Source organism: Cebidichthys violaceus, unplaced genomic scaffold (genome assembly GCF_023349555.1).
Source record: "Cebidichthys violaceus isolate CVI_PGR_0920_01 unplaced genomic scaffold, fCebVio1.0.p SCAF_3, whole genome shotgun sequence".
NCBI lineage: Eukaryota > Metazoa > Chordata > Actinopteri > Perciformes > Stichaeidae > Cebidichthys > Cebidichthys violaceus.
The window spans coordinates 4,547,899-4,566,459 of NW_027176483.1; the positions used below are offsets into that span (position 1 = coordinate 4,547,899).

At 43.8% G+C, this 18,561-nt stretch overlaps 1 protein-coding gene across 1 annotated transcript; it reads left to right on the top strand.

Moving 5' to 3' along the window:
• The first annotated feature begins 696 nt into the window (after window positions 1-696).
• On the top strand, window positions 697-17,954 carry ptdss2 (phosphatidylserine synthase 2). Its single transcript, XM_068723788.1, has 13 exons — window positions 697-907; window positions 1,396-1,762; window positions 5,190-5,291; window positions 8,101-8,183; window positions 10,717-10,784; window positions 11,496-11,630; window positions 12,396-12,446; window positions 12,917-13,030; window positions 14,223-14,341; window positions 14,894-15,008; window positions 15,411-15,556; window positions 15,802-15,987; window positions 17,801-17,954. Exons 2-13 carry the CDS (start codon window positions 1,530-1,532, stop codon window positions 17,952-17,954), a joined length of 1,506 nt encoding a protein of 501 aa, XP_068579889.1. The 5' UTR covers window positions 697-907; window positions 1,396-1,529.
• The last annotated feature ends 607 nt before the right edge of the window (window positions 17,955-18,561 follow it).

Here is an 18,561-nt window from a genome sequence, read left to right on the forward strand (position 1 = left end):
AATCCAGGAGCAAATTGCATTGTACAACTTGACCATGACTTGACTACCCTGCAATTATTTAGCTCCTCAAAAAAAATTTTTTTTTCACAAATAAATGACCAAAAAAATTATAATTATAAAACGTATTTTTTTTTTATTATTGTGTTTTTGCTGAATTTCGCTGAAGGAATTACTGTTCTTATTTTTTCCCACTTAAATCTTATTTTATCAATGACCAGAGCCCTGTCCGCTGATGACGACTGATGAGGCGTAGGCGGAACGGAAGTGACGACAAACAAATTATACAAAACATGTTGAGACGGTTTTTGAGCACACATTTGAGCAGTTTAACCCATTAAACGGCGAAATGTGGCGCTGCTACTTGTACGTCGACGTTGCCTATTGTTGCTGTGGGATTTCAAAGCTTTAATATTAACTCATCAACTGTTACAAACAAATCGTTTAAACGGATAAACCTCAGTTAAACCCGCCAGATAGGTCAGGCTGTCGCTGCAACATCATTGCGGAGAGTATCAGATGTTAGACTTCTGAGTTGAATATTGTGATTTCAGAATAATGCCATTTTGATGTCAGACTATAGAAGCATCTTTTATTGTGAAGAAGGTAAACCGGATACGGTGTTGCTGCTGCTGTTACCCTGATGTTAAATACAACTCCATGCCCATGTGATGCGTGTCTGGAGTGTAGCCCGCACAGTCTACGGTCTGGGGCGGTTTGTCTTTTAGTTGCAACAGTGTCAGACAGTCACCAGGCGGAGTATGTTAGTGTTTACTTATTAATTGTTGTTCTCTCTGCTGGCAACACGGATTTCCAGCGTTTGCACCATATGTTTGCACTGATGTAACGTCAGCGTCAGTCGCTCCCGAGCTCATCTGGACTCCAGTCAGTAATCCAATAAATTCAACTGGTACGTAATGTTAGCTTAAGGTTAATTTAAACGGGGGGGAAATACATCCCGCATATCTAATGTAAAGATACGTTTACACTAAAGTTAAATGCTAAAACAGTATCTCGAGCAATGGTGTTTTTTTTTACGTTGCTTAATTGTTAACACGCTTGTAGAAGAGTCACAACACAGCCTGCTAACCTTCACATAACGGGGGCTAACGCGGTTAGCCATGCTGTCCGACACCGAGGCTTCGCACTTATTTTAGAGCAGCGGTTCTGATTTGTTTCGCCGTCAATTAAACGGCGTTACGTGCGGTGCTTTGATGTTAAGTAGAAATGCGTTGATATAAGTAGGCGGTGTCAGAGAAGAGGTCTTAGCTAAACCACACGTCTCGTGCGTGTAGTTGCACACTGCGCTGTGCCGTGCCGGCTAAAACAACTGCACAGGACGGGATTTTCAGGTTATTCTCTCGCCTTATTAACGTTATTTCCCTCTGACTACCCCAGGATGCTGATAGTCACTTGGGTAAGGGCTTGACGCGCAGATGACTGTACACGGGAGCCGGGCCCAGTGATACACCCAGAACCTGCACGGTGTCACTTTAACGCACCGAGGTGCTGGTTGGTTGGTGTGTAAAGCAATGACCAAGCCCGAGTCGAAGAAAAGCGGCGTGGCCGCGGTCAACGCGACCGGCAAGTGCGCCACATCCGCATCCGCCGAGCTCGGCGACCACAACGTTTCGGTCGAGCCGGGCTGTCCGAGTCAGAGCACGCATATCAGAGCTAATGTGATGAAGCAGACTTCCAGGGAGAGCATGCTTCGGAGAATCACGGAGTGCGAAGTCTATGACGACGGGACCAACACCTTTTTCTGGTGAGTGCCTTTCTGACAATGTCAACAATGCAAAACGTCAAATACTGAAACGCTGCAGCATCGGAGGTTATTGTTTTGTTTTATGCAATTAAATAAAAGAAAAAAAATCACAGATCCTGCAGAAATATGAGTAACACCAAGGTTCGTTATGCTCTCAAGGTGAACTGAAAGACAGGCCCCCAAGTGACCTCCATTAATCACAACAAATGCTGCAACCTTGTTCCGAATCTTTAAATATACAGGGATTTAAATAGTAGCTCTTATGTCGGGCTGAAATGTGTCTGGGGGAAATTATTCAAATGTAAAATGATAGGAAGGATTCACCGAGGTCCACCGGGGTCTCAGTTATATGGAGGGTGTTGTGCTGTTATGGATGCTTACATTGCACATCCAGGCGCAGGGCTTGTTGTTGACAAGCCAATAGCCAATATCCCAGGCTGCACCTTCAGCAGAAAGAGATCCACGCCGGTTCTGAAGTCCAGACAGATATCCGGGCCGTGCGGTGAACTGGAGGAGTGAGTTTCTGCACCCACTGACACAAACGCAACACGGGCAGACGGAGCGTGTTGACGTGGGCAGGATGCAGGTGCCAGGGCTGTTCTGGGGGGGGGGGGGGGGGGGGGGGGGGGGGGGGGTGTCATTCTGTTCTTCAGCCTTTCTTTAATGTTCAGCCACCATGGCCCTTCAACCTGTCGATCCAGGAATATTTAAGCCTGAGTAAGTGTGCGTGTGACTCATCTCTGCTCTGTGTGTAAAGCAAGGGGCAGTAACAACCTGCTAAGGTGTCGGACATCTTTGACCGCACAGGAGACCGGTCCTCCCCAAGAGAAACTTTTGATGAGAATATCTCATTGCTGTGTTATAGCCTTAACATCTAGATATCCGTTAGTCTGACACTGGAGGCTGCAATATGTAGATGTAGTATTGAAGCTTTGGCTAGCTCAGTTGAGTTGATAATTTGACCTGCTGTGGGTAATACTGCATGTGATTTTTTTTTTTTTTTTTTAAATTTTAAATTTTATTTGTGTGTGTTTGCTGATAAGGAATTTGGCCTCACAGTGGTAAGTCGGCACTCCCAGTCCGTTATAATGGAGAACTGATAATAAAGAATGTAGCTGTTTGCCTTGTGGTCAACGTGGAATTGTGGCCATAATGAGTCACATGGCATCCTGGATACTTATGGGCTAATATTGCACGCATGTTAAAAAAAGGGGCAAAATACATTTTATTTGACATGTGTAGCATCTTAGACCTTCCTTCTTGTCATCACAAGTCCTAAAAATTTTTTTTTTACATTCATCAGTTTATATTTTGTCAAATATGCACAACCACTACCTCAAATTACACCATGATTTTTGTTTCCGAGCTGAATGTGGTTAACTCAGCTGGGAATGAAGTGGGTGTTACTCAACCACACATCAGCGTTGAAATAGAGGAAGAGTTGGTTGCTTGGCGGTGGATTTCTGATCACGGAGTCGGTGCAGAAGCTCTTCGGCTGCGTTCTGCACCAGTCTCCCAAGTGTTCGAGACATGCCAACGAGCCGTTTGTTGACGGTGGCACCTTCTCCTGGTTTAGGAAGGTAACTGTGCAATCTGCCTCGTTAGCACAGACTGGCGTCGAGAGAAGTGTTGATGGTTTTTTTTTTTTTTTACTGAGGAAAAAGAGGAATGGCTCGGATAGATCCTTTAAATAGAAGTCAGCCTGATGACGCAACATTTTGTGCTGGCACTCCACTTTGGATTTTTTTCCCTAAATAGCAGTGCTGCCCACACATTTCAGTTCTGAGAGTCTTCTGAGAAAGCTTTGTGCATACTGACTACTGACACTGTCTTGAAAACGTTTAGTCAGAACAGAAGGACTCTTAAGTCAGAGACTCATAACAGGATTTAATGTTAAGCGTCTGGCCAGTGAACTTGTGATTCATTACAAATGGAGATCATAGAAACCAGAGGCTGCTGTGGTAAAATATATGAATCTGACTATAGAGTATACTGTGTGTTTTTTTTTCTCAGTATAGTCACAAACGAGTGTATCTCAACCCTGCAGGACAACATTAAGCTATATGATTTGTGTGGTTGTTAGGCAAGAGAGGAGTCAGGCCCTCCCCTGTGACTTCTGCCAAACAGGTTGGCGTAAGGAGGTGGAACATGGAGACGACGCTAATGACACCCGGCATGTCGCCTCCGTGACTCAGACTCTGAGCCAGAAGGGTTGGCGGAGGAGGTGACGGTCTTTAGGTTGACGGATGACGCCAGTGAGCTCCAAAGAAAATACTGCTTTATTGCTATAATGAGCACCTTTTTAAATAATAAGACCGGTGAGTGTTCTGAAACGACATCCTGACTGCGCTGTCGATCTCTGGAGAGTCGCTGTGTCAGTCAAATGTCCGGGGACATGTTTCCATGTTTATGCATAGTGTGATGAACTGATAGGTGGAAGCTACACCTGCTGTGTTTATTGTAAAAATATATCGGGACAGAGGATTTTGGCCATATCCCATCTCTCTCTCTCTCGCTCGCTCGCTCGCTCTCTCTCTCTCCCTATACATTCTTTTGCAGTGATGTCATTGTCAGCTTGCCTGTCCGTTTGATAATTCCTGGGGTAATCCATTAAATATTATACGTTATTGTGACTCATATCAGTGACCCTTGAGGTAAGATAAATCCCACAGATAGCGTGGATGTGTATATATATATATATATATATATGACTGTAGCGTGTAACCGTCGTACGACAAAGGCCAAGGTTTGTTCCCTGCCGTTGGGTGATATGGGAGACGTGAGCCTATGGACCGCTTCATTAAACTCTTAACAGGACAGACACACCCTGCGGACGCTTTCACGGTCCACAGTCAGGCGGGTCACCAGAAAAGTGATAGGAAAGCCGCTTTTGACTTTCGTTCCTCCATTTAAGTGAAAGGAAATATTGAACTGATTCATAGAATCCATACCTCATTTTGTGTGTGTGTGTGTGTGTGTGTGTGTGTGTGTGTGTGTGTGTGTGTGTGTGTGTGTGTGTGTGTGTGTGTGTGTGTGTGTGTGTGTGTGTGTGTGTGTGTGTGTGTGTGTGTGTGCGCGTGCGTGTGTTTTTCATTTTGTTTGTTACAGTTTTTGTAGCTATTTTCAGCTGAAGTAACCCAGTTTCTCAGCAAAGATCTGTTTCAACTCATCCGTTTTTATCTCATCTCATTATATTTACTTCTGATCATTAGAGACGTGATTTCAGTCACACACACATGACGTCTAATAGCTTTTGTTAGGACACTTTTTTTTTTTATAGCAATGACTAAAGTGTTCTGCATTTATATTGCTAACATTCAACCTCAGACAATTGTCTGCTGATTTTCTCTCCTCCAGTGGCTTTTATTGAGTTGTCCTCTTTATAGATGTTATTAATATCCCTCTCTTTGTTCCATCTCTCCTGCAGGCGAGCCCACACTGTGACAGTGCTGTTCATATTGACCTGTGCTCTGGTCTACGTCACGCTGTTGGAGGAGACCCCCCAGGACACGACCTACAACACTAAGAGGTCAGCAGGCTGCGCTCGTCACTTCCTCCGTGTCGTTGAAGCCAAAAAGCCTGCAGAAACCAGCAGGCTGCCCAAAGGAAGTCCACTCAATCCACTGAGGCGCTTTGACTGGACCGAATAATCGTTTGTTCTGCAGTTTATCTTTAGAGGAAAACTTGTTTTATTAGCAATCAGCATCAAGGTTTATTCGAATTTTGTAGTCATGCCGGGTTTAGATTTTGATTTGTTTTCCTGCCCCTTATAACCAGAAATTGAAAACTTTGTTTTGTCTTGTTGTAGAGTTCTGTTCGTCCTATTTGTGTGTGAAGTGTAAGGGTTTGTCAATCCTCTGTGGATTATGTCAGACATTTGAAGCCTGATGGATAGGTCACATAAAAAAACACAGCCACAGCTCACATGGGCGAGGTGCTGAACGCATCGATTCAAATTGAAGCTCTTACTTCTTCGGCAGCATTCACCTTGAACCAAGCTGGCCCTCCTCCAAGGAAAACAGAACCCTGGTGACCATGAAAAGGAAGAGCGGGAATGTCAGGCCACCCCTTTGAAGTAGATGTGGAGAGTTGGTTTTTCATGCCTTCATCTTTCAACCCAGAGAAAATATGCAACCCAGAACATTACATTTCCTGAACCGTAGAGACCTGGATGAATGCAGAATGACTGAGGTGTGGTCCAGGTCCCCTTGTACTAATATTCCCACAAAGTTGTGGGTCATATAGTGGCTAATTTGGGTTATGGCTTGTTTTAGTCGTGGCAAAATTGATATGAAGAAGAAAGCTCTACTGGCGTTTCTTCTAATTCTTCAGAGCAGGTTCTTGGCAATGTTGATGGTTCTTCTTTTATTATGAACTTACTGGTTCTCTCTATTCCCTCAACTCTCAAGTTGGTTAGCAATTGACTCGTGGAAATTTAAAAGCACAAGTAAATCCACAGATTTAAAGCATTACAATTGGAATCAATAGATTTTGGTGACAAATGTGCCCCGGTGTTGTTGATGTGGTCTGAAGTCACTCCATGGAGAAGCACCAAAGAACATCTTGCACATATTTCAACATGCTCAAACATTGACTTTAGAACTGACCTGGATTTGCTCACTTGGACTGACTTGACGCCATCGTGTTGGGCAGGAGTTGACTTCTGATTCACGCTCGGTGTCATGACAGCCGTCTCAGCTCTCTCTGAGAAAGGCTTGCTTTGTTTAATGGCTCACGTGAGCTGAAAGTGTGGATAACACGTTTCCTTAACGAGCTGCTTTCAATTTGTATAGATGAATCCGCTTTTAACGCAACAGTGGCTGTTCGTGTGGGAGTTTAATTGGAATGGGTCAAGGCCAAGTACAAGCAAGCGGCATACATTTTGCGTGCGTTGGTGACGGAGAGGCTGATTGTAGGTTGTGTTTTGTGAGGGATTGTGGGACGGATCTTAACTGGATTTGCTGCGGTCAGCGTAGTCCGGCTCATCGGGATAAAGACCCTTGAGCTTCTTCCCAGCAGAGAGAGAGAGACACACACACACACACACACACACACACACACACACAGATACAGTCCAAATCTTTGACATGTACTCATTTACACACCGTTGGATACACTCGTCCAGTCACACTCATTTTGAAACATTTTCGTCCTTTTAACTGATCGGTCACTGTCACTAGTTAACACACCTGTACCCTCATTTTGACACATGATTGTAATCACATAAACTCACTTTCCCACCTACACACACTCACTTGATCGCACACACACTTATATGCTCCCACCTTTTTATTGGCAAGCACGAGCTGAAATCTCATCGTGTGTGTATGGTTGCTAAGCCTCGCCTGTTCATTTGCCGGTTCAGAGCAGCGTTCCTTGCCCGGTGTCCTGGATTTCAGAAATCATCACAGCAGCGATTAAAGGCAACTCAACCTGACAGCAGCAGGTTCAGATTGGCCTAATCTCTTAGTAAACGCAGAGGAAAGTGTAGTAGAGAGTAATTATCCACGGTTAGCTGCTGAGACGGGTCACCCAATCAAATGATGTCCCATTACGTTCCTCTTCCTGCTCCTGGTGCCTATGTTTACACCAGTGACATCACAGATCTCTTTGAACGGCTTGGAATAGTTTCCATTCCACAGACAAAAATGGCTTATTACATACAGACACATCTGGATTGTAGGAGGAAGGAAACAAGCCGCCATTGGCACCTCTCTTGTAAACCTGCAGAGAAATCTGTCCAGCAGATCCTGTAGAGCTGCTTGTAAAGTATGTTGAAAATACAGTCATCAAATTTCTTTAAAATAAGTAATCTACTACAGTTGTCAACAAAATGTAGTCCAGATTGAAAAGACAGCTGGCCATTTGTTCTGGGCTGTAAAGTTACAGACACTCTGCTCCATGAAATCTATTTTATTTTCCGAGGTCTCCATTATTATCATATTCTCATGTTTTGATCACATTCTGAGCTGCTTGCCAATAAATGGCCGATCCGCCCTCACAGGGCCGATGGTGAGCTGCTTACTGTCTCATATCTCTGGCTCAGTACCCCCCCCCCCCCCCCCCCCCCCCCCAAAATTCAGCGTCGTAAACCAATTTCACGCCTGTGTTTTGAGCCTGAAGAACCTCCACATCCACACAGACTGTGATTAAATCAAACATCTCTGCTTTCACTGTCGGCGTACATAAGTTCAGCTACACTCTTGACACTGCAGTAATGGCTGCTGCACAAAAAAAAAAAAATCAGCCACCGTATTTGTCTACAGTAATAATAGCATAGTATAACACAACCTTAAATTGCATTTTTTTTTTCTGTGTTTCTAATTGTGGTCCTGTAGGGGGATTGTGGCAAGCATCCTGGTGTTTCTCTGTTTTGGAGTGACACAAGCCAAAGATGGACCCTTCACAAGACCACACCCAGGTAAGACTGGCACAGGCCAAAGCTTCCTTTCCCAGTTTTATGGCAACATTTCATCTTCCTCATTCCATGTATCTCAGCCAAAGCAACGCTGAAAAACTCCAGAATAAGAGCACACATCTTGTGCAAAGCTGTGGTTGGATGGTTTTATTCCATGCCTTAAAAAGCACTTGTTTGCAAACTGAGATATTGAAAATATAATTTCCCATTACAGTAATTGACGGGAAATTTACACTGTCGTAAAGCATGCTGGCGGTGTTGAGTCTGACTTTTTTAATGGTGCATTATTTGTTACTGTAGAGGGGTAAGAGTACCTGAGAGCCGTTGCCACTAATTCGATCAATAGCAACATTTTAGAATCTCATGTTGGCTTCTGCTATAACATGAAGATCCTCTGAGTGCAGGGAATCAATACACACAATGGAGAGCTAAATGTAATTGTCAAAATGAAGGAGACGTATGGATAAATGAAAGGAGGTGGAGGGCTTTCCTGGCAGGGGTTAGGTCCAAGCAGATCCCTTAGAGAACAAAGTAAACGCACTTGGGGAGCATCTGCATCACCGTTGTTGACGTCTCTACTGGCCTGTAGCTGTAATATCTAGAGGACTGTGGTGCTCAGTCAATAGTTTCAACATGAAAAGGATTCTGAGCCCAGCTTAACGCATAAACCTCTCCCACAGATCGGCGAGCTGCTGTTTAAATGCTTACATAGCCTCCAGACCACTGCCACTCCAATTCATTCATGGCCCACTAGCAAGGCACATTTTGCATTAATTCACTGCAGTGACTAGACACCAGCCATTAAAGATGGATGGCGTTGAGACCGCAGAGAATTCTCAGTTGCGATTGGCTTGACAGGTGACAGGCTGACACCTCGGATGCAGGTGTTTGTTTTCCAGTTAAATTTTCATGTGCTGGAATTCAAACTGGGGGTAAGGACAGCAACAATGGGGCTTGGATAAAGCGCTTGGAGCTCGCGTTAGGCTTTGCTTACACTCACGCGACAACTTGCGGAGCCTTCGGAAGGGATAGTCGATAGTTAATAGTTAATATGAGTCTGCAGCAGGTTGGTTTGTTCCTGTACGTAGATATAAACGGATCATTCTACTGTAACGAAAACACAACGATTCTTATTTTCAGGGGATTAAACACTAAAGAAAACATACTTAATAATATTCTATTCCACGTCTTCCAATAGATCCCCCTAAATGTTACTGTTGCTTTTAATTTTCTACATTCTATAAAGGGATGCTTCTATTTATACAGGTGCCGTTCATGAAAGTAGTTTGCTATTTAGGTTTTTAACCAGGTCAGTCATGCAAAAGATGCATCTCATCTATCACACAACATGTTCCCACTGAACATCAGAGGGAAAGGAAGGAAGGAAGGAAGGAAGGAGGGAAGGAAGGAAGACAGGAAGACAACAGGGTGTGGAGGTCAGATGGAGACGCACACTCTGAATGTTGGCGGCGTGAAGTGGCCAGCCAAGAATTTGGGCTGCATTACTTCTGCCTTCTTGCCCTCTCTCTTTTTGTGGACTGAAAAACAAGTTGTTTTTAGTGTGTGTGTGTGTGTGTGTGTGTGTGTGTGTGTGTGTGTGTGTGTGTGTGTGTGTGTGTGTGTGTGTGTGTGTGTGTGTGTGTGTGTGTGTGTGTGTGTGCGTGTGTGTGTTTTAACTGATTGCATAATACTTCCTGACCTGTTGAGCCAGCCAAGTAGGTTCAGTTGATGCTTTAGCTTCTTGTGTTGAAACATCTCAGGTTTGTACCATGACAACAGAGCCTTTAGGATTTACAACCTGCATCTCTCGGGGTAAAACCTTCCCCGGCCGGGTGTGTCGCAGCAAACTGAGACTATGAACAAAGATTCACGAGAAATGACTACGGCAGCGGCTGTTTAATTGAATCCCTTTGTGGGTCCTTTATTTCACACGGTGCCGCTACGGTCGCTCTCGGCTTTCACCGCATCCACTAATAGTCCTTTCACGTCGCTATTTTTACAAACGTGCTGATGAGGCTGAACTTTGATGGAAGCCAGATTATCTGTTGCAATAGCGCTGACTGTAGTACTCAATTGTTCAAATTCGCTGTATCCCTGGTAATGAAAAAAAAAAAACACACTATAATTTATGTATTTATTACATCACCACACTGTCAACAAGGTCTGTGTGCCTGGGACATAATGTTACTCACGAAATAAAGAATCACTCCCGTTCTATTTGGTCTGTGAAGCCTTTAAACAACCGAGAAAACAAAACCTGAAGGCCCAGATGGTCTCACTCACTGGATAAAGACTGTGGGTAGAAGTCTGCCATTGGCTGCATACCTCACGCTTTATTGTCCTCCCCTTCCGCTATCTTTGCTCTCTATTTTGCAAGGCCACATTTGCTGCATCCTGGGCTTATCTGAGACGATTGGGATTAGTTTAAAGAAATATTAACAACTCTCTCTCTCTCTCTCTCTCTCTCTCTCTCTCTCTCTCTCTCTCTCTCTCTCTCTCTCTCTCTCTCTCTCTCTCTCTCTCTCTCTCTCTTTAGCTTACTGGAGGTTCTGGCTTTGTGTCACTGTCGTCTATGAGCTGTTCCTCATCTTCATCCTCTTCCAGGTTGGTGTGTAGATGATATCGATACCTCGATGGGCTGAAACACTTTGACAGTCACTGATGTAGGGAAAAACGTATAGCAATCACATGCACACACAAAAAAAAAAAAAGGGTTTCAATTACAGTGCATGCTGGTCTTTCTCGGGTGTTCTATTCTCCGCTCCCAGAACCAGGCAGCAGAATTTCTTTCATATTCACATGTGACCTCTTGGTTTAGATCGTGGATCCACAAACCAAAGTAAAGGAGCTACATCCTGAGGAAATATGTGTTGGACTACATACAAACATCTTAAAACCAGGATTACACCAACCTCTGTGATCCTCCCACATCTGGAACCCTGGAAGCCTCTTTTCTCTCCCAGTTTAATTAAAATGTCAGAGCCAGTGCCTGAAAAATAGCAGTACAGTTGGCGAACTGTGTCTTAATCAGGCCTAGACTCGAAAAAAGTTCAAATACTTAAGCCATCTGCTTTCTTTACTCATGCAAGGAAAATAAAAAGTGTAGCTTGGTGAAATCCTCCATTAAAATCTGTAATATGCCTCAAACAACATACACCTTTCAGTCTCAATATGGCTCTGTGTCTCAATAACGGCTCCTTCCTGGGGAGAATAAGCACTGATAGTTTCTATACTGATAGTTTCTATACTGACAGTTTCTATACTGACAGTTTCTATACTGATAGTTTCTATACTTCTTCCTCGCCTGTTATCCAGACGGTGCACGATGGACGACAGTTCATGAAGTACATTGACCCAAAGCTTGGGGTTGCCCTCCCGGAGCGCGACTATGGAGGAAACTGCCATTTGTACGACCCAGGCAACACCACCGACCCCTTCCACAACATCTGGGTAAGACATTGTACTTGATCTCACAGATGCACCTGGTTTTTTTTTTCTTTCAGTTTTGTCGTTCTGTTTGAAACACATTTTGAGTGTGCGGTACCATTTTTGCTCATGGTATTGAAGAAGTGAAATGTCTGACTTGGTCCTGTTATTTATGTTGTGGTGCTCTTTGCCCTCAATTATGACTAAAAAGAAAAAGACCCAGGATTTTAAATAGCATGGCAGCCTAAATAAATGTTTCTATCCCTCATTCATTCACACTCTCTCTCTCCTTTTGACTCTTGTTCCCCCTCCCTGTCCCGTCGACCCTTTCACTTTCTCTCTCTCTCTTTATCCCTCATACACACACACACACACACTCCTATTTCGTGTGGCTGTGTGCCGACTGGCTCCACAAGCTTGTGTCTGGTGCAGATTATAGCCCGTCAGTAGAACCAGGCCTTCTCTCGCCCTGGCGAAGCGGTCTAATGACCCAGTCCACATCTCTACTGTTGGCCTGAATTCAGTCTCTGAGAGTGGGTCACACTCTCCACATTCTCCACTACATTATAGCCAACGTATGTGAATAACCTTTTGGAAATGTCAAATTATCAGCAAATATTTAGAGAGAGAAAAAAACAAACAGATTTTGAGTTGTAGGGGTGTGTGTGTGTGTGTGTGTGTGTGTGTGTGTGTGTGTGTGTGTGTGTGTGTGTGTGTGTGTGTGTAAGGACTGACCTAAAAAAAACATCACGTAACTTGTTAAATTTCCATGTTGGTTTGTCTCTGCAGGACAAGATGGACGGCTTTGTTCCAGCTCACTTCCTGGGATGGTATATCAAGGTATGTATGGAGACGGCTTAACACAACTGAACACTACACACCAGTGTGCACTCATTTACTTCAACTGTACTGTTATTGTCCAATGATGTATTAAAGACCGGCCTGTCCCGATTTCCACCTGCTCAATCTTAATAAAATGCATCACCAAGGTAGCTGAGCATGGGACATAAAAAAAAAAAAAAGATAAAGCTTGAGAATGACAACAATCTCTTCTCCAATGATTACAGATTACACACATTTCAATAGAGTGAAGAGCAAGAGAAGCATTGGGATAAAACCTGTCATTTATTGGCTGATGTTAAAATAGACAACCAAGTATGAAACAGACTGACAGCACTGGTTTTGCTCTGTTGCATTTTCAGCAATGAGAAAAGTTTCTCTCTACGGTATCTTGTTGACCTCCTCCCACTCCTCACCATTCACCCCCCTCCTACTCTCCCTCCCCTTTTTGGCTCTGTTTTCACCCTCAGACTCTGATGATTCGCGATTGGTGGATGTGTATGATAATCAGTGTCATGTTCGAGTTCCTGGAATACAGCCTGGAGCACCAGTTACCTAACTTCTCCGAGTGCTGGTGGGACCATGTACGTACCAATATCGCTGCTCTGCTCCTCTGCCCACCTAAGAATCAACAGGCCTGCCCTCAGAATGGCGTTGCATTGAAATCTCGCTTGCAGTGAACGAACACCGGTATAGTCGGTGTGACTCCGGGTGTGTTTGTTCAAATGTGGCCACATTAGCTGGAGATACCGGTGAGTCACAGTGAGAAACAGACATGACTTGTACAAAACGCAGACGTAAACAAATAAATAAAGCATGGTTGCATATCGACCACTTGCAGACAGCGGAGGGTTGGGGGTGAAGTGAACGAGGCTGTTAGAAATTCTTCAGTACGTCTGGAACTCTTCTCACGAGCTCTTCAGCAGGACAGATCGGTCAACTTCTCACCGTGTACTGAAATTGCTCAACGTTGCAAAGGTCACTGTACTTCTGCGCTGGTGAAAGCACAATGTGGAGCAGTGTCTTTCACGGGAAGTTAAAGGAAGCATCAATATATATATTTTTTTGTAACATCCTGCTACCTGATGCCTGCCGGTGCAGTATTCTGCAAATCTGCTGTTGAGATCTATGGCAGCAATTAAAGTGGTCATTTTATTTGGGTGATAAGAAGCTTTTTTTTTTTTTTTATTATTGTGCCAGTGGGAAACTAGGCGGTTGAAGCAAAACAAGCGATAGCAGGGGAAATCATATAAACACTATTATAAAGCAATAGAGCAACATAATAGAATGTAAACAGATAAATAGTGGGGTGTTAAAGAAGGACACGCTGTTGACTGTAATGACACATTAGGTAGACCTAGAAAGCCAGGGCAATTACTTGAGTTGCTACACAAACAACTGCCTATTAACAGTAAATATGGATTACAGTACAGATTTACTAAATATTGTGTCTTTTTAAGAGAAAGAAACCATTCTGAACACAACAGTTCATGGTATAAATCAGGTTTACTGTGTGAGAGGCTGTGCTGGGATTTTTTTTTTTTTTTTTCTACGGTCACCAAACACCATGGTGTTAAAAGAATGCCAAAGTGTGAGTTTTCCCTCCCGGTCTGTAACGAAACTAGGAGGAGAGTCGAGGAGATCTGTTTCCGCCGTCGCCCACACCGTCCTAACAAAAGGTTTAATCTAGAAAACGTGTGTAGGTGGATCACAGTTGATGCTTTTTTTTTTAGTTGTTGTTTTTTTATTAAAACTGTTATGTTCATCTCCCTTTAGTGGATCATGGATGTGTTGGTGTGTAACGGTCTGGGGATCTACTGCGGCATGAAGGCCCTGGCCTGGTTGTCGATGAAGCCCTACCAGTGGCAGGGCCTGTGGAACATTCCTACATACAAGTAAGAGTTAACGCTCGCTGCACCAAACTCTGAAAACAGCCTTTCTGAAGCAACATTTATTCATTACATTACCAAAGCGACTTACAATTCAGTATCTATCTACACACCGTAGACGCAGTTACGGGAGACATTTTGGGGTTAAGTGTCTTGCTCAAGGACACATTGACACGAGACTAGTAGAGCCGGGGATCGAACCGCCGACCCTCTGATTGAAAGGCGGCCCTGCTCTCCACTTAGCCACGGTCATTCAATGTGTTCATGTGAATAACCCACGGTCAGAACTCTACTCTGAAAGAAGTGAAACCACAACATTTTAACATTTTATGCACATTTTTAAAGTATATTTCTTGAACTTAACTCCACAGTTATTGTGTGACAAACATAAGATAAGATATTGAGTCGTTTTTGACAGAACTTCTTTGTTGACGTTTTAAATATCGTGAAATAGAGGGGTTTATCGCCCCTTTTTAATTACAGTAAGTGCTAGCGCTGCCGTGTTATTAATGTATGTACAATTATTTCTCACCATATCTCCTCTGCGCCCTCTCTCAGGGGGAAGATAAAGCGTATCGCATTCCAGTTCACGCCCTACAGTTGGGTAAAGTTCGAGTGGAAGCCTGCTTCAAACCTTCGTCGCTGGCTTGCTGTGTTAGGCATCATCTTCATGGTAAGAAATATCCTGTTGTGTTCATTGACACGAGAAGAGGGGGCAATTTGTCATAACGGCAACCAAGAATAGGATTACATTACAATAACAAATATTGATATTTTTGTCATTGATATTTTCATATTGAAAATGTAGCTCTTATAAGCTTCTATGAACTATACAATATAGCTTTTTTTGTAGGACATCACTTTGTTCTCAGCTTCTCCCTGAAGCTATTTAGCTACATCGATTCCGCAGTTGTCATTTTTGATTGCTTTAATAACTTCAGTGTTTATTGATATATCAAAACATGGGTCTCTTCCCACAGATAAAGATATATGTCCTATTCTGTTATCTTCAATTCCTTAGATCGTCAGTGCTCCTAAATTAAGACAAATGTTATTTGCTCTCCTCCTTTCCCAGTTCCTCCTGGCCGAGCTGAACACCTTCTACCTGAAGTTTGTGTTGTGGATGCCTCCTGAACACTACCTGGTGCTGCTCCGCCTGGTCTTTTTTGTCAACGTCGGAGGCGTAGCCATGAGGGAAATCTACGACTTCATGGATGACCCGTGAGTAGCGGCGAAATAAAGTGATAAAGGGCTTCGTTACGGAGTAAAACCTTCCAACCGTACGTCGTCTTCAATGGAGCTTGTTGGCATTATATGTATAGTATTGTACAGACATCTTTTTGTGCAGGTGTGTAACCTTGAGTGCTACTATGCTGTATGTGTATTGTCGGTGCTTACCTGTAAACAGTAAAAAAAAAAAAACAACTCATGATCACTTTTCCTTTTTTTGTCATTTTCCTCTACAGGAAGTTCCACAAGAAGCTCGGCCAGCAGGCGTGGCTGGTGGCGGCCATCACGGTGACTGAGTTCCTCATCGTGGTCAAGTATGATCCCAACACCATCATGCTGCCCATCCCCTTCGTCATCACGCAGTGCTGGTTCTTAGGAATCTTCCTCATCTTTACCTGGACCCTGTGGCGTTTTTTCATCCGGTAAGAAGTGTTACTATGCAGAGAGGAGAAGAGGTACAAAGCTGCTGTGAAGACATAAGACATGGACATTATAAAACTCTGTGCTCATGGTGCAAGTAATCCATTGGTCTGCAACTATGAAATGTAATAATCCAGATTTAGTTTTCAGTTGATGTTGATATGTGCAGATTGTAAAAGCCATGCAACGTGTGCAAAACAGGAAGAGGATGGCTGATAGAGATACAAGCTATAAAGAAGGCTTTCACACACTGTTTACAGTCGGGTAACACTGCCTTTAATAGATAACCATTTCTTCTCAGTCACTGTTGCGTTGCAAAAAATACAGTTTAATCACAATAATCATGTGCTTCCAATCCAATGGGATTTTTTTTATCAATTTTTCCTCATGACCTCACGCAGCAATATATTTTAGGTAACTTTTGCTTTGGTTCCCCTTCTGCTGAGTTGTGTTCCTATTAAGCATAGCCGTTCCCCCAGCATGTTAAGCTTCTGGTCTACTTTCTCCTCCTCCATCCTCCCTCCCTCCCTTTCTCCTTCCTGCTCATGCTCAGCAGTAATGTTCATGTCCGGTGAGGTAGGTATAGGAGAGAGCAGTGTTGTATTCAGTTTTATTTCCCCTCTAATACATCACTGTTTGGATCCATAGTTATATTCAGAAGATCTGTGGGATCCTCTCTAGACAACACCGATATTACTCCACATAGGTCCTTCTCCCACATGGCACTTTTTCAGTTTTCTTTGTTTGTTTTTTGCTGTGGTGAACATTGCCATCTTTATTTTGAGCATTTCCCTTCACATCATTGTTGTTCTTAGTTGCAGTCAGTTAAGTAATACAGAAGACTATCGGCTTGTGCTGACACTGTAGGAGCTCATTGAGAGACAGCCAGAGGAAATGTAACTGTGTAATCAGATTTTTGTCCCCACAAGACGGGTAAAACACGGCCACACACACACACACACACACACACACACACACACACACACACACACACACACACACACACACACACACACACACACACACACTACCCAGTCAGCATGAAAACCAGTGCAGGACGTCAGGCACGGAAGCATGCCTATTTGCCAACAGTTTGAATGTTTTTTGTTTTAGCTTTCTTTGGCTACATAAAGACTGGCTTTACCCCAATAGAGACTGTGTTTGTTTTTTTTTTGTTTTTTTAAAAGGTAAATATATATTCTGTCTCATTGATCATCGCTGCTGCTACGAACCCAATTTGTCTGCCGACCCAAGCAGCATGAAAGAAACCCACAAAGAGTTATCTGCAAATACTATTTGACCCAGCTGTACAGGCTCAGGTGTGTCATGTCCCTCTCTTTAGCATTAGCATTAGCATTAGCATCAGCAGACCACGGTGAGTATTGTGGGGATGTTTCACTTCACTTGACCCTCGTCTTGATCTGGAATACATTAAAGACAAAGTTTGGTTGTGGAATGTCCCTCAAAGACCTGGACACTGATATTTGACGCATCACTGTAGAGGGGATTGCCAACCTACTTGGACTTCTGTCTTTTTCTGTGACGATGCATTTCATGGAGTGTGTTGAAGAGATGTAATTCATTGTTAAGAGAGAAGGCGAGGTAGCTCCTCATTAGCTTAAAAGAAAGTAAATGTATCCTCATCGCTCTGTTTCAACGAGTAAAATGGTTCTTTTCTACTGTCAAGGCTGCAGATGATTTAGATTTCAATGTTGTATCTTTGTTTGTGAGGTAGTTTAGAATGAGGAACAGAAAGCAGTTGGGGAGGATTTTCTATTAATAAGTGTGTCTACCATTTCTTCACTCTTCTCACAGGGACATCACGCTCCGCTACAAAGAGACCCGTCAACGCAAACAGGAAGTCCCCGCGGACAGGGACCGTCCTCTGGGCAACGGCAGCACAGCCACCCCGTCTGGGCGGAGCAAACTGAACGGCAGCTCCGAGACCGTGCGGCAGCGGAAGTCCTGAGGGGGGGGAGGGAGGGGAGGGGAGGGGGGGGGAGGGGTGCGACTGAAGGGGAAAAGGACGAGGTTTGATGGGGGGGGGGGGGGGGGGGGGGGACTGAAGGAGACTAAAAGACACACGTAGAGCCAAACAGATGGACACATGTATGTGGTGCTGTGTTGACTTTTTCTTTGTGCCTACATGAACCCAGTAGTCATTCAACAGAGGCGGGGGTTGGAATCGGGCAATTTTCATTCTGTGAATTGTCAAGTTATTGTCTTACTACAGGGATTTACCTCATTCTAATTTTTAAGAGCATTCGGGGAATTACACACGGATACATTTTTTGTTGTATTCAAACATTATTGTGGGCGTCGGGTCATGAGGGGGGGGGGGGGGCAAACAAACAAGCGTTGAATCAAAGAGGGAAACTAGTGGAAGGAGGGATATAGGTGACCAGGGAAGTAGATAGACTTGTGACCAATAACGGACCGCAGTTCTTCATTTTCTCAGTTGCTCTCTTCATCATTGAAAAGAAGAAACATGGCCGCCACTGTAAATATGCTTCGTTCTCTGTGTTCTGTGCGGGGAGTATTTGCAGCAGTTGTGCGTTTTTTTTTCTGTAGGTGTA